This window comes from Dasypus novemcinctus, chromosome X (genome assembly GCF_030445035.2).
Source record: "Dasypus novemcinctus isolate mDasNov1 chromosome X, mDasNov1.1.hap2, whole genome shotgun sequence".
In the NCBI taxonomy this organism is placed as follows: Eukaryota; Metazoa; Chordata; class Mammalia; order Cingulata; family Dasypodidae; genus Dasypus; species Dasypus novemcinctus.
Genome location: NC_080704.1, coordinates 136,446,909 through 136,472,697, shown reverse-complemented (window position 1 = coordinate 136,472,697; position 25,789 = coordinate 136,446,909). Strand labels below are relative to the sequence as shown.

Genomic DNA, 25,789 nt, shown 5'->3' with positions numbered 1-25,789 from the left:
GGTGTCCCCCGCGTAGGGGAGCCCCACGCGAAAGGAGTGCGTCCGTGAGGAAAGCCGCCCAGCATGAAAAGAAAGTGCAGCCTGCCCAGGAATGGCGCCGCCCACACTTCCGTGCCGCTGACGACAACAGAAGCGTACAAAGAAACAAGACGCGGCAAATAGACACCAAGAACAGACAACCAGGGGAGGGGGGGGAATTAAATAAATAAATAAATCTTTAAAAAAAAAAAAAAGGAAAGGTTTGCCAACCGTTGGACTAGATAATTTTAAAATTTCTTGTAGACCTACACATTGCTATGACCTAAGCCAAGAGTCAGCAAACTTCCTGTAAAAGGTCAGACAGTCAATATTTTAGACTTTATGAACCAGATACCATCTCTGTCACATATTTTTCATGTACTTTTATAATCCTTAAGAAATGCAAAAGCCAGTCTTACATCATGGACAGTACAAAAAAAAAAAGCCATAGTTTACTGACCCCCTGGATCTATAGCCACTAACAAGTCTGTGTGTTTGTGTAATTTATTCCATAAAGGGTTCTTTCTCCTATTTCAAGAGTCCAAAACCATCTTGCTTTTAACTATTTCAAACCACTTTCTAATGGTTAATTAACAAATCACTTGTTAATTTGTAATATTTTGTTAATGACATTCAGTCTTTATGGACCTAAGTTATTAATTCCTAATTGTAGAAGGAAAGACTTTTGCTCCCAATTAAAGGAATTTCAGAGATAAAGTTGAAAGAAAAGACCAAGTACAAAGAGTACACTAAAGAAATATAAAATTTTCATGTTAATTAACATGGAGATATATCTTTGCAATTTATTATACACCTCAATATCCTCTGTAGATATAAAAAACTAATTAGTACATCACAACTATTACTATACACTTATTGTTTATGTATGTTTGGGTGTGGGTGATATAGCCAATAAATTAATTTTTTAAAAATTGAGTACAATTAAAATGGTCAATGGATATAGTGTACTAGAGAAAAAAATGTGTAAGGAGTGATTATACAAGGAATTTACAAGTAAACATGGTAACCTCCATACAGTCTTAAGCAGGCAAAAAAAAAATCTTTAAAAAAAAAAACAGGTGGTATATACATATAGGAGGTGGTATGAATAGTAGATTAAGAGCAACATCTTCAGGCAGACGCAGGTTCAAACCTTTTAACCACTGAGCCTCCCTGGACCTCAGTTTCATAATCTATAAAATAGGAGGAAGGTTATCTAATGCAGAGTTTGACTATTAAATCAGATAACACAAGTAAAATTATTAGCACAGCACATAGAACATACATAGTATAATGTCAAAAGGCAGTTGCTCTTAATATTATAATAAATTTTTTATCTGACCTCAAACACCTCTCCCACAGCAATGGCTACATAAAGTAGGTTAAAAAATGATTTTCTAATGAATAACCAATTTACAGCTTGTCTTTATGCTAAATCATGAAACATTTTTAGTCAAATAACACATCTCTCAAAAATTCTACTTCTTAAGGAACTAAGAAAGCATAGACAATTATGCAGCATATGGACTATAAGCACTCATAAAATATTCTAAGAACTAGCTATATACATTATGTTACACATATAAAATGCTATTCTATGCTGCCATTAAAATATTACAGAGCACCATTCACTGACAGGGAAGTTGTTCACAACATAGCTCTGAGCATATTCAGAATAGTTGCATACTATTATTCCATTTAAGATACTATGTGTATGTTTATACACAGGTATATGTATACAAGTATGTTCATTAAAATGTTTAAACAAGTAATTACCTGAACAATAGAATTATGGGAAGTTGTGTTCATTGTTCATTCTGTTCATTGTATTTTTCTGTACTTTTTAGAGTGTTTTAAAAGTAAATTTCTCATGAGAATATAGATAACTAAATTCTTTTTCAGAAAAAATTGCTGAACAACAAAAACAAGTCATCTCAAATAAAGTAGATACAATCTCAGGTATTGGTTCTTCTGAGGGCTACAGAGACCCACAGGTTCTATGGTCATGGCAGTTGAAGTTCAATGACATGTCAGTTGGCCCTTCATTGGAGTTTGAGTTTCTGTGTGATGAAGCTGGACTCAGATGTGATCTTTGTTCACAAGCCTCTCCTGTTACTTTTACCGGAACTGTAGTTGGTGCTGGGGTTTAGTGTATACCCAGGGGACCTGAATCTCTGGACTGACCATGTGATAGCCAGGCCCTGAGCCTCAACAGACTTCACCTCCTACACTCTGGTTTATTGGACTTACCCCACTCAGCTAACATGGAGTTGAAGAAGGTCAACCACCACACCATGGAACTAAGAGTGCCTACAACTGAAAGCAGGAGCATTGCATCCGGCATCCATGTGGACTCTAAGCCCCCTCTTGATATAGATGTGGAGTGGACACAACCATTCCCGGGTCCACAGGATGGAGGAACAGAGTATGGATTAGTGTGGACTTACTGATATTCTATTCATGAACTATTGTGATTAGTAATCAAAAAAAATGTGGCATTGGTGTGGAGAAGGTGGCCATGGTGGCTGCTGGGGGTAGGGAGTAGGAGGAAGAGATATGATGTGGGGGCATTTTCGGGACTTGGAGTTGTCCTGGGTGGTGCCGCAGGGACAGTTACCGGACATTGTATGTCCTCCCATGGCCTACTGGGTGGACTGTGGGAGAGTGTGGGCTATGGTGTGGACCACTGACCATGAGGTGCAGCGGTGCTCAGAGATGTATTCACCAAGTACAATGAATGTCTCATGATGATGGAGGGGGTTGTTGTTATGGGGGGAGGAGTGGGGTAAGTGGGATAAGGGGGGTGGGGGGTATATGGGGACCTCATATTTTTTTAATGTAACATTAAAAAAATTAATAGACCAAAAAAAAAAAAACAAAAAACCAAGCCATCTTTTGTCCAATTTATTTAAACAGAGTAAAGTGTATTTGGCCCTCAGGCTACCCACTTATAATCCAAACTTGCATTCTGTTGACTCAGAACTTACCTGCTTGTTCTTATCCTTGATATTACAATAAGAGTAGAACAATTGCCAATCATAACCAATTAGATTTGAACTGGTTATATGGCGTATGTTTTAGAGTGCTTTAGAATAAGAAAATTTACTTATTGCTCTGCTTTCTATTTGACTATTCATGGAAAAATTAAAATATAGCCAACAGAATATGACTGTTTGCTTAGTATACTGCTTTTTACAAAAGAAAGTATTAGAAACAATGATGTATTATTAATTTCAACTTTATATCAGAAGAAATAATCAGAAACTAGTTGGTATACAAGCCACAGACTCGATGTGTTCAGAAAGGTTTACCATACCAATGAGCAAAAAATAAGCAATTTTTAAAAGATACAAAAGCATTAAACAAGTGTATGTTTGTATGTTATATATATATATACACACACATATATACATATATATGTATATATGGCCTTAAGAACCAAAATAAAGTAACATATTTGGTACATACTTTTCCTTTGCCTTGCTTTTGATTTTTTCCTTCAATGTCTTCAAAATCTGTGTCAGAAGAAAAATGTGTCTCTGACTCCCTGTGACAGAAAAATAAGCAAATATTTAAAACTTCCTTATAAATATAGATTTCTTTATTCTTGCCATATTTTCTAAAAGATAGGCTTGGTTAATTCATTGCAAAATTACACATCAGCATAAATAAGATTCTTCCCAAAAACATCATACTATTCTGCCTTAACCAAAGCATAAAAATAACCAATGGCTCTCAAAAAATTTAACCCTAGCAACTGCAGTGTTGTGGTATAATGGCTGGTTTTATTTTCTGATTCACAGACCACAGTGCTGATAAAAAACTGTTTTTTTTAGGAGGTACCAGGAATTGAACCCAGGACCTCATACATGGGACTGACTACTACATGGGACACAGGCACTCAACCACTGAGCTACATCCACTCCCCAATGAGAGTTGGTTTCTTCATTTGTTTGTTTTTAGGAGGTACCAGGGATCAAACTAGGACCTTGTATATGAGAAGCAGGCACTCAACCACTTGAGCTACATCCACTCCCCAGAAAATTGTACTTTAACACTAAGCATTTGATGAATTTTATCAGGGAATTTTAGCACTATTAAGGATCCTCTGACTTCTCCCTTACTCAAAAATATTTAGATATCTAGGTGTAAGTCACTATACAAATCATTTATTTTGTCAGAGTATGCATAAAATATATTTAAAAATATATTTTAAAAAAACATTTGAAATACAGTAGGAAAGTGTGCTAATTGACAGAAATCCTATGTTAAGTAAAGAGGTGATAAGCTATACAGGAGAACCAATTCTAGCACTACATAACTGTGATATTTGACAAGTTACAACCTCTCAAGGCCTCAATCACCTCTTCTTATAAACAATTTATCACAGAAAAACACAGAAATCTTCAAGTCCATTCAATTTCCAACATATAAATCTACAGTTCTAAGAAACTGTCTCTTGTTTGGGTAGGGGGCACTTTAAATAATCTGGATTTTCTCACACGCATAAGAAAGCAGGCTGATTTACATGTATGATGCTTCCCGCGTGCATCAGCATGAGCCTATCTATCTAAACAGTAATAACATACCTTCATTTAAATGCTTAAGTCAAGACATACTTATATAGGAATTTGGGTCACACTGGATTTTAGAATCAATTCAGACCCAGCAAACATAAATGTTTTATCACCCTAGTATAAGCATAGTACCAGTTGTTCTTAAATGGAATCAAAGTAAAAGACTACATTTCTAAAGCTAGTCTTCTCTAACTAGATTTTCTTCTATTTCCATTTTTATTGCTACAATAACTAGTTGTGCAGAGGCTATGAGATAGGAATACTTTTTAAATCCAAAGTATTGGTTAAGATGCTAGTAGGGAAAAATTACTGTTTATAGCACTTACCTAACAAAGTAATTTAAACAATGTATTAAAGATAGTGGCTATTTTAACTATGTTCTATAATGTTGAGAGGAAAGGGCCTAGAATAAATGCTATTCCCAGAGGTGATGCACCAAAAACTAAATAACTACTATAATGGTAACCCTGAAACTCATGCCTATCCCATCTTAAGAAGACTGCCATCAATATTCTTCCCAACTTACCTATACGGCCTTACAAAAAATTGAAAAGGCTTTTAAATGTCTCAGTGTATCATTAACACTTTTTCCTTGTCAAGATATATGTGGGATACCAGCTCTCTTAGAAAGTTCAGTAACTGAGGTCGGCAAACAATCACTTGTTTTCCCAATATTCCAATGGCTCAATTACAGTCTTAATCCTCATCTGCTGGTTATCCTCATCCCAGGTAAAAGAGCGAGCCATCACAGTTTAAATTACTAATGGAAAAAGTCTTCCAAACAAAGCTAAAGTAATCAAGATGGAAATCTAAAATACCTCCAAGTAGGGAAGAAACATTATCTAAAGGCTTTCTTTCTCCAACAAGTTTTCCAGAGTTTTTTGAGATCAAAAGAACAAAACAAACCGAAAAAAAAACACCTACCCTAGGTAAAATATCATGTTAATGGAGCATATTGGGTTAACCATGTAGTGGCCTGAAAATTCTTGAGTCCTCTATCACATGACTAAAACTGTCTACTCCTTTCTTTTTATCATGCCCCTCCCTCTCCCACCCCACATATTCAATCAAATGCTGTCTATTCTATCTGCACATCAATTCCCTTTTGTTTTTTTAAGGAGGTACCAGAGATTGAACCCATGACCTTGTCCATGGGAAGTAGGCACTTCAACACTGAGCTACATCCACTCTCCAATAAGTGGGGTTTTTTTTCCATTTCTTTGCTTTGTTTTTCCTTTAGGATGTACCAGGGATTGAACCTGGGACCTGTTACAAGGGAAGGAGGCCCTCAACCACTTGAGCACTCCATAGTTTCCTCTTGTCCATTTTGCTATTTCAGCAAACTCTAATTATGTCAAATAGTCTAATAGTTTAGTATATAAGGAAGACATTTAAGAGTCTCTAATCTTAAGTAATATACTTGAGAAATTTTGTACTCTTCCCTTCAAAATACGAGCTCATTAGGGCCTAAGTGTCTAGCTTAACTCCTCACAGAATCTAATATAATATCTTATATATAGCAGGTACTTAATATTTTTATCAACGGTAATAATTAACTTTTACAGAAAAACTTAAAACTTAGAATATATGAAATCCTCATTAAAGATACTAATTTTAAGTAATAATGTCTTTGATAATGAGACTAATCAAAACAAAAATTTAGTTTTTTCTTAAGACTATCCCATATCTTTCCCCCAAAATCAGACAAGCATAAGGAAGAACAAGAGTTTCCTCAAGAATGTTAAAACAGAGTATATACACTGGGTTTACAATCACACTTAAAATCATACTTTGAATTACTGGCAATGTAATCCCAATAGACCCAGATTCTCTACTTCAGTATTATTTAAAAATACCAAAATTTACATAACATCAAACACAGACACTGGCTACCATTCTGTACAATGGTCTATCAGTCATTTTCAAAAATTTTAGCAACCAGACTCTCTTTACAAATCAAGTCCCATATGGACCCTAATATCCTAATATGAATATATGTGTGTATGTATGTATGTATGTATGCAGAAAATAAAGTTACAGGTCCCATGGGCAGTTGAGTACACTTTTCAAAGAAGACACGTCATGAAACTAGAGCTTGGCATGAAAACCACTCTTATATATCTCAAATTCCTTCCCACATCTTAAAACAGCAAGGAGTAATTAGAATAAAGGTTAACTAATGAGTATAAATAGCTTCTAAGACTAGGATTAAGAAAAGATCTGTGTTGAAACCTCTTTATGAACCTATATACACGTAACTTGTTTCTGCAAAAAATATGGATAGCATGTCCTACCCTCTTAAGATCTGTTTTAGTCTACACCATTTTATTTTATAATAAAAATCTGACACTAAAGCCTAAATAATACTGCATGGTATATATTCCTTACTAATGAGAATACCCTTAACTTTGAAGAATCTGATGGCACTTCCTATAAACAGCTGCTATTGCAAAATCAAGTATGAACCCTTAGAACTGAAGAACAAAAATTGTAAATTTCACAGTATGTAAATTAAAAACTAAAGTAAAATCATAGCACACAAATGCACAAAAACAAGTATAGAATTACCACCAAGTTAAAAACCCAATGAGTTTTGATATAAGCAGTTTCAAAGCATACATACTATCTTCTATCTTCTCAAACTGATGTTAATCCATTTCCCATTTTGTGGAAAAAAAACAAGTATTTTTAAATTATCATCATATAGTTTACTTACTGCAGTAGATTAAAATCAGTTGGTATTTCTGGAGCTGCTATCATTTCTTTATCATCTTCTGGAACGCCCCAATGTCAGAAATATATTCATATATTTATGTGGGTAAAATGATGGTTTCCTTCCTTCTTCTAAGACAGACAATACCTTCAAAAGGGGGAGGGGACCATATTTATTATAAACATACCAAAAATACTGGGAGAGGTTATCTATTCTCAAAAGCTAAATTCTCCAGTGACAGGTGATGTGTTTTATTTTGTAAATAAGGATTCTTCTCCTTTCACTTAACTGCTATAGATATGGATGTTACAACTGTTATGGTGGCAGAGTAATGACAAGAGATAGAAAGAACTTTGTACCAAATGTTTTTAAATGTTATAATTCTGAAGCCTGACTTTAAAATATATATCCTATATAATAAATAGGAATAAGATGTAGCTCTTTTATTGGTAATGAAATCCCCATGACAAATTTAAACCATAACATAAAATGCCTGCAAAGTCTGTCACTTTCTGCTGATGGTATACAGATATAATTAAAAGATAATAAAGAACCTAAGATACAATTTTAAAACCCTTAAAACTGGGTTTTTTCACCCAAGAGGAAATATACAATCCAAACTCTAGCTCCTTAATAACCACCTCATGATAATTCCACACTGTTGAGAAAAGAAGGGGAAAAAATGTTAGATCTCATCTATAATCTCAAGGAACTTAAAATCAACCTAAATCCTAATATCATCATATGGACAACAGATGAATGCCACTTGTGACCAGAGTTAAGTACAAGTTTGGCCATAAGCAAGAGTATTATTTCTAGTTTTGAAGGTTTATGGATGAAGTTTCTAAATGAGAGAATGACATAAAGGCAAATGGCTACTCTATAACAAAAAAAAACAAAACAAAACAGAAAACAGGCTTGCTGTGGAGCTTTCAGCCTAATCGTATGTATAATTTTCCTTTGATTCTCAAGTAAATCCAGTATTTGGTGGCCACCTAAAGAACGACCAGGTAAGAAAACCTATCTGATTAATAATAATGTACAAATATAACATACTGATAAACTCAATGATTTCTCTAGCAGACTAGACAGCATTTGAGAAACTCAAAGATAATTCAAGTTTTTTCCATTCATTAAAAAGATCTACAAAATATTGGAAATGGCTACAAATATTTAATTACTATACTGATGTTTAAAACATTACATTTCATAGCTCACTCTAATTAAACTCTAACTAATTGAATTCAACAGCTGTGAAAAGCAAGGGGTAAAATAAGAAGACTAAATAATCAACAAAGTATGTCCTGAATAATCAAGAAGATAAAATACACTATTATATTTTATCTTCTTTTCTAAAGAGTACTAGTACTCATATTGCAAAATCTTTATTTAGGTATGACTATTAGTATAGTCTTCCTCTTGCCCTAAATCATTGCCCCATGACTGTTCTTCTCCAAGACCACTTTGTACTAATCTAACTTTATTTTTATTGTATTATTGTAATCTAAGGAGTCATCTAAGCTGTACACCAAAGTTCTGAGGCTTGCCATCACATGTAGGACAAACCCTAGACTCCTAAAATCCTTACTTTTAAAATAAAACTATTTTCCTTTTAAAAGAAATAAAATTGGGACGCATACGATAACATGGATGAACCTTGAAGATATTATGCAAAGCAAAGTAGGCCAAACACTAAAGGAAAAATACTGCATGGTCTCACTGATATGAACTAAATATGAAAAATAAATGCATGGAGTTAAAACCTAGAGTATAGGTTATTAGGAGATAAGAGGAAGGCTGAGAGGAACTACATATGCTTAATGTACGTAGAAGTTTAAATTAACTTGACTGTAAAAGTGTGGAAATGGATAGAGTTGATGGTAACACTTTATACTGAGTAGCAGCTGGTTTATAAATGGGATTGTGGCTGAAAAGGGTAGTGTGGGGAAGTATATCAATTGAAAGAAAGCTAGAGAATAATCTAGGGACTGAATAACACAGTGAACCCAGAGGTGGATGAGAATTGTGTTTGATGGTACAGATGCAAGAGTGTCCTTCTGTGAGCTAGAGCAGATGTACATCACTTTTGCAGGGTGGAAGGAATGTAGAGAAGCATCAGAAAATTACAATTGGTGTGATCTATGGACGGTGGTTAACAGCAATATTATAATACTCTTGCATCAGTGCCAAAGACATACTATGTTAATAATGGGGGGTATGGAAAAAAGCATGCAAAATGTATGATATGGACCACAGTTGGTGGTAATATTCTGATGATATTATCTCATAATCTGTAACAAATATTCCACCACAGTGTGGTGTGTTGGTGAAGGAGAGTGGTATGGAAATTCTCCACATGCACATGATTAAGTTCACAACCCTGTAATAAAAATATATTTTAAAATAATATAAAATAAAACCATTTTCTTTGTAAAATGGAGACAGCAAGGAGCAGAATTAATAAGTTATAGCCAATAAGTTGGTCATCTTGTTGGCAAACTAAAACTTCTTTTAAGTTTTGTTTTTTAAATATACCTTTTTTAATTATTGTCTTAAAGATACTTATATATTACATAAAAGTTACATAAAAAATGTAGGGAATTCCCATATGCCCCACTCCCTATCCCTCCCACACTTTCCCACAACAACATCCCTCATTAATGTGGTACATTTGTTACAACTGATGAACACATATTGGAGCATTGCCACTAAATGTGAAATATAGTTTACATTATAGTTTAAGCTCTCTCCTGCACAACTTTTTAAGTTATGACAAGATATAGAACCACCTGTATCTGTCACTGCAACATTATTCAGGACAATACCAATGTCCCGAAAATGCCCCCATGTTACACTTATTTTTCTCTCTCCCACCCCCTCAAACCTCCAGTGGCCACATCCTCCACATCAATGATGAAAGTTCTTCTACTACTAGAATAACAATTAAGTCTGTAGTAGAATAACAGCAAGTCTACTCTAGTCCATTGTTCATTCCCCAATCCTGAGGATTCTGTGATGGTATGCCCACTATGCCTCTCATCAAAAGTTGAGGGGCTTAGATTCCATGGGGCAGATGGATGGGATTCCCTTGCTTGCAGTTGTAGACTCTGTTTCTTGGGATGGTTCCATCATCATTTCCTTGTCGGTTGTCCTGGGTGAGTCCAACGAACTGGAGAGTAGGTGCTGCAACTCTGTTGAGATTCAGGACATAACTGACACATGCACAGCCCAAAGATTTAAGTCTCTTGGACATAAACCTATCAACTCTAGTACTAACTACAGGTTCAAATAGAAGGAGCAGAAGAGCCCTGTGTAGGGAAACCATAACTGAGCCCAACTCTGTCACACAGGGGAGCATCAACTCCAAACTAGAGCCCACTGGCAGAGCACCAAGCTGCTGAGCTGTCAGACCTGCCTATAGTGTCTGGAGGTCTCCAGAGCCCTGAAGAGTCCTGCTATTTGAGGTAATATTTACTGTGGCAGTCAATGAGATCCTACTGGGACATCCATAAGTATAACCTCTGGAATGACCTCCCAACTCATTTTGAAGTCTCTTAGCCATATTAACTAATTTTTGTCGATACCCTTTACTCCTTTTGCTCAAGGTCTTTTTCCAATTGCATTGCTAGTTTGTGCTTGGTAGTATTCCCTCAGTACCAGGGAGACTCAGCCCAGGGGTCAATTTCCATGCCAGGGAGAAGGTAATGCATTTATACACTGAGTTTGGCTTAGAGGACACATTTGAGCAACAGGAGGGATCTCAGGAGGTAACTCTTAGGAACTAGGAGTTATAGTTTCAATTTCAAAAGAAAGGGTTCATAAGTCATCAATATCAAGGGCCCATCAATAGTCCAATCTCCTTCACTAGTCACTGCCCCGTACACAGGGATTCTTGATGTCCCATCAGAGAATGTGGCAGAACTCCCCAAGATGGTAATTTGATGTTCTTTTGGTTAATGTGTAGCTCTCCATCCACCATTACAATGCCCCATGAACACCGGAACTCATTCATATGCCTTACAGGTAACCTCCTCCCATGCATTCCCTATCTCTGACACCCTGCACCAACGATCCTCCCTTACCACGGTTGTAATCCTTCTGTAATCCAAAACGTCTTCAAAAATAAAGCCAACGGGACAACCAACAAGATGGTGGCAGAGTAAGGAGCTCCTAGAGTCAGCTCCTGCTACAGGGCAGGTGCTAGACATGCAGAGCTACCAGGGAGCTAACTGAAGCACCTGTTTGGGGGTTCGAGAAGACCAGAAGAGCATCCAGCAGCCATCCTTGAAGGAATAAAAGGAGAAGACTGTCCATTGGCAGAGAAGACTCCATTGGCAGAGAAGACTCTTAAGGAGAGCACTCCACACCACGGAGGATGGTACCCATCCACCACTGGAGGCACAAGCCGCCTCGGGAGCTATTCTGCAGCTGGAATTGAAAGCCCCACTTCCCAAAAACGGCAAAGGAAGAGAAGTTTGGGCACCAACTTCAGCTACTAATGAGTAAATTTGGTGAGGTAAAGTATATTCCTAAGAACAGCTAAAGTTTGAACATGTCCAAGTCAGAAAGAGGCTTGGTAGCCGCCATATTAACTTTGCGCCTGGCATGAGGGGAAGTAGGGCAGACTGAAAATCACAGTACTGGCAGGGACCAGCTTCCTTCCATCCAGATCAGATAGGAGATCTAGCCTAGGCCCCAGCCTCACCTCCTGCCGGAAGAAGCTGTAGGGACCTGTGCCAGCCTCTCCAGGAAATTATTAGCCAAGTCGCGGAGGCCAGTGATCATCTTATTTTGGTAGTGCAAGCCTCCCAGGAGCTATTCTGTGGCTGGAAATTGAAGCCACCATTTCCCAAAAACAGGGGAAGAGGACACGATTGGCAACAGACAGCAGCTACTGATTAGTATTTTTGGCTGGCTAAAGTATAACCTTAAGAACAGCTAAAGTATGAAACTGTCCAGGTCGGAAAGAGGCCGCTGGTAGCCACCATTTTTTTTCTCTATTTTTTTTCAAATGTCACATTAAGAAAATATGAGGTCTGCATATACCCCCTACCCCCCCCCCCTTACCCCACTCTTCCCACATCAACAAACTCTTTCATCATCCTGGGACATTCACTGCATTTCATGAATACATTCTGGAGTACTGCTGCACCACATGGACACTAGTTTCATTGTAGTTTACACTCTCCACCAATCCACCCAGTGGGCCATGGCAGGCCATACAATGTCCAGGACTACGCCCCCAGCCTGAAGGGAAACCCAACTGACTGAAAAATCACAGTAACAATAGGAACCAGTTTCTTTCACCCAGATCAGCCTGCAGCCCTAGCCTAGGCTTCAGCCCCACCTCTGACAGGGAGGAGGCTGGTGTGCTCTGCTCCAGCCTATCCAGGTTAACTGCTGGTACCTTTGGCTGGGACAGAATGAATAATGAGATGTCTACCAGAGCAACTGTGGTCATCTTGGACCTGTACTGCATAGACTGCTGCCCACGCGTGCAGCTCCATCCCTACCCCAGGCAGGGGAGAAAGGGGCAACTACAGTCAAGGTCTGCATGACTTGGATTATTCCAAACAGCTGTGGCTCTGTCCTTATCCCTGACAAAGGAGAAAGTAGGAAGAAGCTTCATCAGTCCCTGGGGCAATGAGGGCAGCTTGAGCCTCCAAAGCTTATAGCACCAACTACATCCCTTGGCTCCTACCCAACAACCAGGAAGGAAGAAAGGGCAGGAAGCCCTGAACTAAAGAGAAAAACTGCACCCCAGAGTAAATACTCTAGTAAGCCACATACTAAGACACCAACAAAAAATTACAATCCACACCAAGAAACAGGAAGCTATGGCCCAGTTAAAGGAACAAGAGAAGTCTCCAGATGATATAAAGGAGTTGAGATAACTAATCATAGATGTTCAAACAAATCTCCTTAATAAATTCAATGAGATGGCTAAAGAGATTAAGGATATTAAGAAGATACTGGATGAGTACAAAGAAGAATTTGAAAGCATACACAGAAAAAGCAAATATTATGGGAATGAAAGGCATAATAAATGAAAATTTAAAAATATTGGAATCATATAATAGCAGATTTGAGGAGGCAGAAGAAAGGATTGGTGAGCTAATTAATGGCCTCTGAAAGTAAACATACAAAAGAACAGATGAAGAATGGAAAAAATTGAACAAGGTCTCAGGGAACTAAATGACAGTGAAACATGCAAACATATGTGTCACGGATGTTCCAGAAGGAGAAGGGAAAAGGGGCAGAAGGAATATTTAAAGAATTAATGGTAGAAAACTTCCCAACCTTATTGAAGGGACATATTCATGTCCAAGAAACACAACGTTCTCCCATCTGAAAAAAATCGGAATATACCAACTCCAAGACACATACTAATCAGAATGTCAAATGCCAAAAACAGAGAATTCTGAGAGCAGCAGGAAAAAAGCAATACGTAACATATAAGCAATACCCAATAAGATTAAGTGCCGATTTCTCATCAGAAACCATGGAGTAAGAAGACAGTGGTATGATAAATTTAAGATAATACAAGAGAAAAACTTACCACCAAGAATCTTATATCCGGGAAGACTGTATTAAAAAATGAGGATGAGTTTAGAATATTCACAGATAAACAGGAACAGAGAATTTCTAACCAAAAGACCAGATTTTCAGGAAATACTTAAGGGTGTACTACAGCCTAAAAAGAAAAGACAGGAGAGAGAGGCCTGGAAGAGAGTTTAGAAATGAAGATTGTATCAATAAAAATAACAAAGTATGAAAAGAGTGGTGAAAATAAAATATGACAGATAAAACTCAAATAGTCAGGAATAACTTAACCAAGGCATAGTGTAAAACACTTATATTTAGAAAACTGCAACTCCGTGTTAAAAGAAATTTAAAAAGGCCTAAATAACTGGAAGAATATTCCATGCTCATGGATTGGAAGAGTAAATATCATTAAGATGTCAATTCTACTCAAATTGATATACAGATTTAACGCAATCCCGATAAAAATTCCACCGACTATTTTTTAAATTAAAAACATGATTATCAAATTTATTTGGAAGGGTAAAAGGTCCTGAATTGCCAGAAACATCTTAAAAAGGAAAAGCACCTCCAGACTTTAAATCATATTACCTAGCTATAGTGGTAAAAACAGCATGGTCCTGGCATAAAGACAGACACATAGACCAACAGAACCAAACTGATGGCTCAAAAACAGACCATCACATGTATGGTCAAGTGATCTTTGACTAGCCTGTCAAACCCACACAGCTTGGGCAGAACAGTCCATTCAACAAATGGTGCTAAAAGAACTGGATATCCATAGCCAAAAGTAGGAAAGGGGACCCCTATGTCACACTTTATCCAAAACTTAACACAACATGGATCAAAAACCTAAAAACAAAATATGAACCACAAAGCTTCTAGAAGAAATTGTAGGAAAATATCTTCAAGACCTGGTGGTATGTGATGAATTCTTAAAGGAGAAGATGGACTACTGATGTTTAATGTATGTAGAAGTTTTAATTAGCTTTACTGTAAAAATGTGGAAATGTATAGAGTGGATGGTAACCCATAGTGAGTAATAGCTTGTTTATAAATGGGGATGTGGCTCAAAATGGTAGTCGAGGTATGTAAATACCAACTGACAGAATGCTAGAGAATAATCTATGAAATGAATAACACAGTAAACCCAGAGGTGGATGAGAACTGTGGTTGATGGTACAGATGCAAGTGTCCTTTGTTAGCTATAGCAAATGCACATCACTACTGCAAGGTGCTGGGAATGTGGAAAGACATGGGAAAAATACAACTGGAATGACCTATAGACTGTGGTTAGCAGTAATAATATAATATTCTTGCATCTATGCCAAAAATGTACTGTGTTGATAATGGGGCAGTATGGAAAATGTGTGCCAAATGTACACTATGGACATGGTAACAATCATCTGATATTATCTTAACCTGTAACAAATGTTCCACCACAGTGTGGTGTGTTGACAGACTGGTGGTGTTTGAGAATTCATGCATGCATATGACTGTTTTATAAGTTTACAACTTCTGAATTAAAAAAAAATTTAAGAAATAATAATAGGGTGGGTTGGGGGAAAAACACACCAAATGTTAAGATAAGGACTATAGTTAGCAGTAAGATTTTGACAATATTCTTCCATAATTTGTAACAAACGTCTCATGACAATGCAAGGTGTTGGTAGAAGGTTGATGTATGGGACCCCTGTATGACGTTATGCATGTCTGCTTTGTTTGTTCACAACTTTTACTATAGACTTAATTGTTTATGTATGTTCATATATAATAATAGGGTGGGTTGAGGAAAAATACTTTAGTTAATAGTAGTATTTTGACAATATTCTTTAATCATTTGTTAAAAATATTTAACAACAATGCAAGGTATTAGTATTAGGGTGAGATCTGAAAGTCCTGTATGATGTTAAATATGTTTGTTTTGTAAGTTCACAACTATTACTAAACACTTATTTTTATGTATATTTATGTATGAGTGATATACGTCAATAAAGTTTTAAAAATGAAGCCAACAAAATAACCAAATTAAGAAAATGAAATAGTTTTAAAAATAAATACAAAAAATTTTTTTTTAATTTTTTAAAATTCGGCTTTATGTTTTTCATCATTGTAAGATCTGTTGTCTTATACGTACAGGACTTTTTATTTTCATTTATTCCCCTGGTGTCTTATTTTTTTTTCATTTTACCTTCAAAAAAGCTTTAGGTTACAGAAAGCCACGTACAGCACATACGGGATTCTCATATACCCCAAATCCTTCCCCTTTTTCACTTTCCCCTATTAATAACATTTTACATCTGCATGGTACATTTGTTACAAGTGATGTACAAATATTGAAGCACTGCTACTAACCATGGTCAATGATTTACATTATAATTTACATTTTGGACCATACACTTTTATAGATTTTGATCAAGTTTGACATGGTCTGTATCCATCACTGCAATAGCATGTAAAACAATTCCAATGCCCCAAAAATGCCCCATGTTCCACCTATTCTATTCTTTCCTCCCCATGCCGTCCAGACCAGCCAAGCTTCATTCTTTGAAGAATAAGATTCAGTTACTTGCAACAACACTGAGGGCTTGACATACTGGCCTGTCCTCCCCTATTAGGCACTGCCAATGCTCTTGAAAGACTCCATCCCTCTATTTGAGAACACAGCAGGGCTCCCCAGGATGGGAGTCTAACACCTTCCCGTTAATTGTGTGGGTCTCCACCGATACAAGGCACTATGACAGGATGAACACTCACATACTCCCTAGAAGCCTGCCCCAGTTGCACCCTGTCCCTCATGCCCCCCACATCCTACATCCTAATCCAGTTATCCACCCCTGCCATATTTGTCAAAATAACACTCCCATTCATTGTAGTTTCAACCATATACCTGCAAATCCCCAGAGTTCATCTGCTCCCTCCTCCCAGTTCCATGGACAGTGCGACCCACCCCCCACCCTAACCCCTCACAGACTAACACCACCCAACCCAATAGCATCACTGCACCACTGTCATGCCCATCCAATGCATAATTACACCCTTCCACCTTTATCACAGCTTTTGCCCATACAGCCACTGGCTCACAACCAAAGACTAGAGAGTTGTTGAGTCTCTGATTATTTTATAAAATGAAACACTGCTTTTCTTAAAGAGTTCTCAAGCCAAATTTAAAGGTAGCTCATAAACATGTACTGCTAAGGAATCACAGGTAAGAAAAATAGAGTGTATCACCTCTGAAAAGTAAAGATCACTAAATAAAATAAGTATTGTGTGATATACTACATTCCTCTAAAGAGCACAAAATTAATTTGTAGTATAGAAACAAGAAGTCTTGCCAGGTCAAATACTTTGGTCGGCACAGACTACAGTAATATACATATATTTGGTTACTGAAATCCAAAACAAACATAAAAGCAAATCTGTACCTATGAGAAGGTCATTCTCTCAGACAAGGTGCCTATATTCTTTGAAAAAATTGACAAGGTCGATAGATTCTAGAAAAAAAATATTAAACTGGCTAATTGCATAGCCCTGTAAAATAATTGCTTTTAAAAGTTTCTAAATATCAAAAATTCAAACAAACAAAAGTATCTACTATGTGCCAAATGCAGCGCTGGTCACTAGGGATATAGTGGTGAACAAGACAGCAATAATTCTTGCCTTTACGGAATAACCCTGAACAAGAAATGTAAAAACAATTATTTCTACTAGAAAGAACCTACCTCTATTGCCACCTAATTTTATTAAACATATGAATACTAAATTCCATGTATCTTGAGTTTTACAATTTTATAATCACTCTCTAAATATCTGACTTGCCACGAGAACAATCCATATTTCATTAACAAAAATTATGTAAGTTGCTTTGTCATTTAAAAAGAGGGACCACAATGAATGAACTGGTACTGGGGATTATTTTTAAAGAACGTGGACGTTAATCTATATGAAAAGCTGAGAATGTTTCCACATTTTTAAAATTTATTGAAGTATATCACTCACACATATACATAAACAAGTATACAGTAATAGTTGTGAACTTACAAAAAAAATACATAGCATCATACAGGACTCTCATAACTCACCCTACTGCCAATATCATGCATTGTTAAACATTTTAATCTAATGATTAAAGAGCATTGGCTTTTAGTTGTCTACACCTGTATAAAATATAATTTGCTTCCACCAAAAATTCACGTGAAAAATTCACAGAACATCTTTAAATACACTTTATATCATTTGACCTACATTGGGAAACCTAAAACTATATGCATATGTTTAAAAAGAAGTATGAGTTTAATAATCAAACTCACCATACCATTTCTAGGCTACTGCAATTTATTAATTTTCTTTAAAAAATATGCTCAAAGATCACAAGGTGGAGCTCTCACCTAGTGTCAAGGAATAACTTTAAAACAGAGGTCTTTATTACATGTACCAATTCTCTATTACTAGTATAAAAGAGCTAACATTCCAACAGCTTTGGAATAGAAAGCATAGAAATGAAATTTACATTAAGTCTCAATTATATCCAATACAACCAGCTTTTGCTTCTCCTTACTGAAATTCCAGCAATCACATTTGTATAGAGAGGCTACATAATATATTTTAAAGTATAACCGCTTTCTTAGGCTCAGGTATACAGTATGCTGTCTTTAAAGGTTTATTAAGAATATTTACACATAATTACTGGATTAAAAATAGGCTACAACATGGATGAACCTGAAGGACATTATGTTGAATGAAGCAAACCAGACACAGAAGGATAAATAATGTATGACAGCATTACTATGGACTAAATATATTGTGTAACATATTGTATAATTTCATTTATATAAAATGTAAATATAAATCCATTTATAAAGATGAAAAAAATTTCACATGTTCTGTTTGTTTTACTTCTGATAAAATACTAATGAAACCATTTTGACCTGTGAACTTAGTTTGACCCACTGAATGGACTGGAGGAGAGTGTAAACTACCATGTAAACTAAAATCCATGCGGTACAGCAGTGCTCCAAAATGTATTTACCAAATGCAATGAATGTGCCACAATGATGAAAGAGGTTGATGATGTGGGAGAAGTGGGGGAGGGGGGGGGGTTTGGGATATATGGGAACCACTTTCATATTTTTTAATGTAACATTTTTGTGATCCATGTATCCTTTAAAAAAAAAAGACAATTTTAAGAAAAAAATTAAATAAACAAAATCATTCTCTTTTCCTAAGTTTCAGTTAAAAATAAAATATAAACACTTTATAAATTCAAAAAGAAATAGGTGATTATATATTTTAGCCTTAAATAATAAATTCAAACAAATGCGCTCAGTAGCACTGCTTTTGATATAAACAGAGAACTAAAAGCTGAAACTTGATCACCATAACTTTTCAAATTATCTATAATTAGTGTGTTTATGGTCTATTACCTGAAATTTAGGTTCCAAGTTAAATTCACTAACGAAAAAATTTTCTTCTTTCTACTTCTGAAGAACTGTTGCACAGGTAAATACTTCAGCATTTAAACACAAATAATGTAATGATTACATGCAATTCCACTTGCATCTTCAACTCCAAAGAGTAATAAAGACTTGCTAAATTCATTAAAATTTACCTCCTCCCAATAAAATAACAAAAAAACCTGATTTTTCTCTTCAACATTGTTTTTTTTTTTTTTTTTTTTTAAGATTTATTTATTTATTTAATTTCCCCCCCTCCCCTGGTTGTCTGTTCTTGGTGTCTATTTGCTGCGTCTTGTTTCTTTGTCCGCTTCTGTTGTCGTCAGCGGCACGGGAAGTGTGGGCGGCGCCATTCCTGGGCAGGCTGCTCTTTCTTTTCACGCTGGGCGGCTCTCCTCACGGGCGCACTCCTTGCGCGTGGGGCTCCCCCACGCGGGGGACACCCTTGCGTGGCACGGCACTCCTTGCGCGCATCAGCGCTGCGCATGGCCAGCTCCACACGGGTCAAGGAGGCCCGGGGTTTGAACCGCGGACCTCCCATATGGTAGACGGACGCCCTAACCACTGGGCCAAAGTCCGTTTCCCTCAGCATTGTTTTATAATCAAAAAATCAAGGTAACTCTGATTTTCTAAGAGAATTATTGTGTTTTATTCCTTTTTCATTTAATCCCAAGTGGTCTCAAGACAGCAAACAGAAAGCTACAGAGCCATCACTAATAATCTTCCTCAGAATCCATTTTATCAGGGAAAGGCAGAGGGGCAAGTAAAGTACCTGGTATGTTAATTCTCTCACTAAAAGTCCAGAAATGTTCAACTGCTAAAAGCTAGAAAATTCAACACAATCACCACATGCCACCTCTTATTTAACACTCCTCCCAAAAGGGTCACATCCTTCTATGTGTAAGGACCACATGCAGGAAATGTATATACCCTTTTTAAAATGCCACCATTATTACAATACAAAGATTTAAATTAAAAACAAGAACTACTTACATGTCTGGCCATGGATTAAGTTGTGGTACATCAATGTAACTAATACAACATTCACATACAAACTACTATGATGACTATGTAGCAATGTGGGCAAAGTTTGATACATTAAAACCTCTTATTAAGATGCAACAGTTAACAAAAAGGAAAAGAAAGTAAGAAAAACAGTTACTATATCAGGGTGGTGAAAACATGGGTGACTTTTAAATTTTAATTTATAATTTTACTGTTAGTATTAGAGAAAGTAAATTGAGTAGAAGAAATTTTTTAAAGCAGTCTTTTAAAAATCTGAACTACCCTGAGAAATTGCAAAATCATCAATGTTACTAAAATCTGATGTATTCATATCTCAAAAGTCCATAACCTCATAAACTTAAACATCTACTAAAAAACTCTGAGAAGTTACACCATCAAACTGTCATAATTATTTTATTTAATTTAAAGATTAGCAGGGAATATTTTTACAAACTGCTGACGATACCCAAAAGGTATGTTCTTTTTATTGGCCTATCCACTTTCTTAGAAGACAGGAGACAAAAGCATGTCATCTAGTTTGAGATTGTGAATGTTGAAAAGTTAGACTAATTCCTGCAGTAGTATATTTAATAAAAAAAAGGTTACTATCATTCCTTATGTCAAAATGATACATGGTATCTTTGAGTCCATACAGAAAGAAATGAAAGGTTCACCAAATTTAAATTATACTTAAATACCTACCTTCAACAGGAGAATAAAAACTTACTGCCTCTTTGATGATTAATAACCTTCAAAAATATTATCTTTGCCCAAAAGATCTTCTTCACTCAGTTTATCTCCCTAATTTCTGTTACAGTTTTCTGAGTAAGTGATAAGGTGAAAAGAATGACAAATCAAGCAATGATCATACTCATACCAGCAATAAAATTTTAAAATTAAAAGTTTCTTGATAGCATACTCAGATTGCAGCTACCAGATATATCGTTTGCAAATATGTTTTCCTTTCCAAAAACCTGGATGGGGAACTAAAGAATTCCTAATGATAGCCACTGCTCTAGTAAAGGAACTGCAGGACTAGACCATCTGGAGAAAGTATACCTGAAAGAAATCTGCATTCATAAGATAATTAATGACCTATCTAAAATGTTTAATTGTAGGATAGGTCCAATATCTGTCCTTAGAAACATTTTTAAAAATGTAGAGAAAGAAGTAGAGAAGCCAAATATAAAATAACTAAGTTGATAAATTAACAAGCACAGCACTTCAAAATCAACCTTAGGGAATCGGGGTGTGGCTCAACTGATAGAACGTTCGCCTACCACATGGGAGGTCCAGGGTTCAAACCCGGGCCTCCTGACCTGTGTGATGAGCTGGCCCACGTGCAGCGCTGGTGCACAGAAGAAGTGCTGTGCCACACAGGGGACCCCCACGTAGGGGAGCCCTACTCACAAGTACACCCCCCTGTATGGAGAGCCATCCTGCGTGAAACAAGTACACCCTGCCCAGGAGTGGCGCTGCACACACAGAGCTGACGCAGTGAGATTACTCAACAAAAAAACAACACAGATTCCCAGTACCGCTGATGAATACAAGCAGACACAGAACACACAATGAATGGACACGGAGAGCAGACAACTGAGGGGGGGGGGGCATGGAGGGGAGAGGTAGAGAAATAAGTAAAAATAAATACATCTTAAAAAAAAAAAAGAAAACAAAATCAACCTTACTTTCACAAAGACGGGAAGGAACAAAATGGAGCACAGCCTGCACACATATGGCATTCTCTACACACCACAGTAACTAAAGCCAGAGAGAACCAGAAACATCTATGATGGTAAGTGTTCAGAAAACTGGCAACATTCCTTGTCTACCCAAATTCTCCCAATATATTCTCTTTTTTTTCTGCTCAATTTCATTCTTTAAATTTTTTATTTTTAAAGAAGCTTTAGATTACATAAATGTCAAGTAAAAAATATAAGGAATTTCTATATGCTCCACTCCCTCCCCTTCCCACCTTTCCCACATCAACAACATCCCTCCTTAGTGTGGTACATTTGTTATAATTGATGAACACATATTGAAGCATTGCTACTAACTATGGATTACAGTTTACATTATAGTTTACACTCTGTCCCACACCATTGCTGAATTTGAATGTTAACACTCATAAACAGTATACACCATGATATAAGTGATTGCATTATTACCATCAAAACTACTTCACACTGGTCACTACTGAATTAGTGGCAGATTTCATAGCAAAGTAGATGAAGACAAGGTAATTCTGCCTGAATTTGGGGGAAAATCTTACATTTTTCATGTATTCTCAACTGAATACACCAAAAGCATCTACTTTTATTTATTCAAATTAGTAAAATGCATCTAAATAAAAAAGGCTATTAATAATGCACATGAAGATGGAAATATGATTGTAAAAGAATTCAATTAATTAACCCCAATTATCAGGCATGAATTATATTCAAGTTAAAAAATAAAATATACTTTTACTGTTAAGTTTATTAACACATTATAGGTACTCCCATTTTTATAACTGCTCTAATAAGTTGCTGGTTCTTCATTTCATAACTCTGTATGACAGCAAAACCAGGAGAGTAAAACATATAGTATATGCTAAAATTTTTTTGGGGGGGTTACTTTTAAATATTTTATTTAATTGGAGAAGTTATGGATTTTACAGAACAAACATGCACAAAATACAAGATTCCCATATACCACCTGTAGCAGTTTGATACTGTTTATGAATTCCAAAAATAGATATCGGATTATGCTTGTAAACTGGTCTGTCCCTCCAGGCATATTAGATTATATTCGATTCAGGTTTCACTTTTACTTGATTAAATAATGATTAAGGCTTTGATAGGGCCACTTCAGTAGGACATTGCATCCTCGCCTCCTTGATGGGTGGGGACTCAGAGAAAACAACGAGGCACAGCAGTTAGTTGGAGTTTTGAGCTGGAGGCCGGGGAAGTAAACATGCAGGAGAAGAACACAGAGAAGCAGATACATGAGGAAACAGAGAAAGCTCCATTAGACATAGCAAAGGCCACGGGAAGAGAGTCAAGCCATTCGCCTGATAGTTTGCAGCTGCAGAAACCAGAGCCCTGAGCAGCTGAGCCTGGAGAGAAACAAGCCCCAGGAGAGGGATGAGACTTATGCCAGCCTACAGCTGGTACTGGAAGAAGCTGGGACCACAGAGCCTTCAGAGGAAGAGGGAGATTGAACCCTCACAGACATCGCCCACCATCCTGCATGAACATGTCAACAGACTTTGGCGAGGAAAGTAACTTATGCTTTATGGCCTGTTAACTGTAAGCTTTTACCTCAAATACCCTTTGTAAAACCCAACAGATTTCTGGTATTTTGTATCAGCACCCCTTTGGCTGACTAATATACCACCCTATTATTAATACCTCGCAATGGTGCAGTACATTTGTTACAAGTGATAAAAGCATTGAACTATTAACTATATAGTCGATGGTTTAACTTAGGATTCACTGTGTAGTGCAGTTCCATGGAATTCATTTTAATTTTTATTCTGTTACCATATACACACCCTAACATTTCCCTTTCAACCACATTTAGATACAAAGTTCAATGCAGTAAATTATGTTCACAATGTTTTGCTACCATGACCAAAGCATCTCCACTTTCCAACAGGAACTCCACATTTTAAGCCTTACCTTCCCATTCCCTACCCCCACCCCATCCCCTGGTAATCCATATTCTAGATTCTGACTCTGAGGTTTGCTTATTCTAATTATTTCCTATCAGTGAAATCATACAATATTTGTCCTTTTCTGTCTGGCTTATTTCACTTAATATGATGACCTAAAGGTTCATCCCTGTTGTCACAGGTATTAGAACTGCATTCCTTTCTACAGATGAATAATTTTCCATTGTATGTATATACCACATTTTGTTTACCCATTCATCGACTGATTGACATTTGGGTTGCATCCATCTTTTGGCAATTGTGAATAACGCAGCTATGAACATCAGTGTACAAATATCTATTAGGATGGTGCAAAAGTAACTGCGGTTTTGCATGGTTGAAATTTGCCATTTGATCATAAAATGATTGATCATTTTAATGTGCATATATCTCTATGTTTCTTTGCTAATGACATTAATTGCTGTTTATTTTATATTTCTTTTAGACTATGGATATTATGTTGGACAAAAAGCAAATTCAAGTGATTTTCTTATTTGAGTTCAAAATGGGTCATAAAGCAGTAGAGACAACTCACAATGTCAACAATGCATTTGGCACAGCAACTGCTAATGAACCTACAGTGCAGTGGTGGTTCAAGAAGTTTTGCAAAGGGATGAGAGCCTTGAAGATGAGGAGCATAGTGGCCAGCCATTGGAGGTTGACAACGACCAATTGAGAGCAATCATCAAAGCTGATCCTCTTAAACTACACAAGCAGTGCCGAAAAACTCAACGTCGACTATTCTACGGTCATTCGGCATTTGAAGCAAATTGGAAAGGTGAAAAAGCTCGTTAAGTGGGTGCATCATGAGCTGACCGAAAAATCAATAAGTATTCCTATTTCTCCACATCCTCTCCAATACTGGTAATTTTCTGGTTTGTTTTCTTTTAACAGCATCCATTCTAGTGGGTGTGAAATGATATCGCACTGTGGTTTTGATTTGCATTTCCCTGATAGTTAATGATGTTGAGCATCTTTTCATCTTTATCAGAGATGTAGCTTCCAAATATTATCTCCTATGTGTAGGATGTAATTTTAGTTTCATGACAAAATCCTCTGAAGCTCAAGGTTTTAATTCTGATAAGGTTCCATTTATCTATTTTTTCTTTCATTGTTTGTGCTTTCAGTGTAAAATCAAAGAAACCATTGCCTAGCACAAGGTACTAAAGATGCTTCCCTATATATGAGCTGGCAAAAATTATAATTCTTTCTCTAATCAAACTTTCCTAGACATAATAAATCATGCAAATTACTTTTTAACACAAGTATGTAACTAATACAAGGTATTAATAATAGGGTGGCATAAGGGGAAAAAATATACCTAAAGCAAAACATGGACTATAGTTAAGTAATATTTTAATATTCCTGCAGCAACTGTAGCAAAGGTACCACACCAATGTTAAGTGTTAAAAATAGAGGGGGTATATGGGAATGTATTCTTTCTTCTTAGAAAAATGTTATATGTCACAGAAACAATCAAATTTCCTTGTCATTTATACTGTTTAATCTGAGGCTTCTCTGAAAGTACACGCAGCCAGCTGCAAGTCAAAGCTTCATCTTCAGAAAGAACAACAACAAAAACAAAAACTTTATATGAGAAGAGAATTAAAGTCTTTGGATTGTTCATATGCCTGTTGAGCCTTGAAAACCAGCAGATAATTGGCCAACTCCTACTCTCCAGTCCTTCAGACCTGCCCTGACAACTAACAAAATGATGATGGACAAGCCCCATCCAAAAGCAAGGAATATCTTCAACTGCATGCAAAACTATTACACTTCTCTGCCC

At 36.4% G+C, this 25,789-nt stretch overlaps 1 protein-coding gene across 8 annotated transcripts in view; it reads right to left on the bottom strand.

Moving 5' to 3' along the window:
• The window catches only part of STAG2 (STAG2 cohesin complex component), a 159,107-nt gene that overhangs the window by 91,000 nt on the left and 42,318 nt on the right, over positions 1–25,789 (bottom strand). For all 8 annotated transcript variants that reach the window (XM_058291453.2, XM_058291454.2, XM_058291456.2 and 5 more), the window contains 2 exons: positions 7,312–7,455; positions 3,487–3,565 (listed from right to left, as the gene is read on the bottom strand). In XM_058291453.2, coding sequence (XP_058147436.1) covers positions 3,487–3,565; positions 7,312–7,355 — 123 coding nt within the window. In that variant the 5' untranslated portion in view covers positions 7,356–7,455. The remainder of the gene's footprint in view (positions 1–3,486; positions 3,566–7,311; positions 7,456–25,789) is intronic.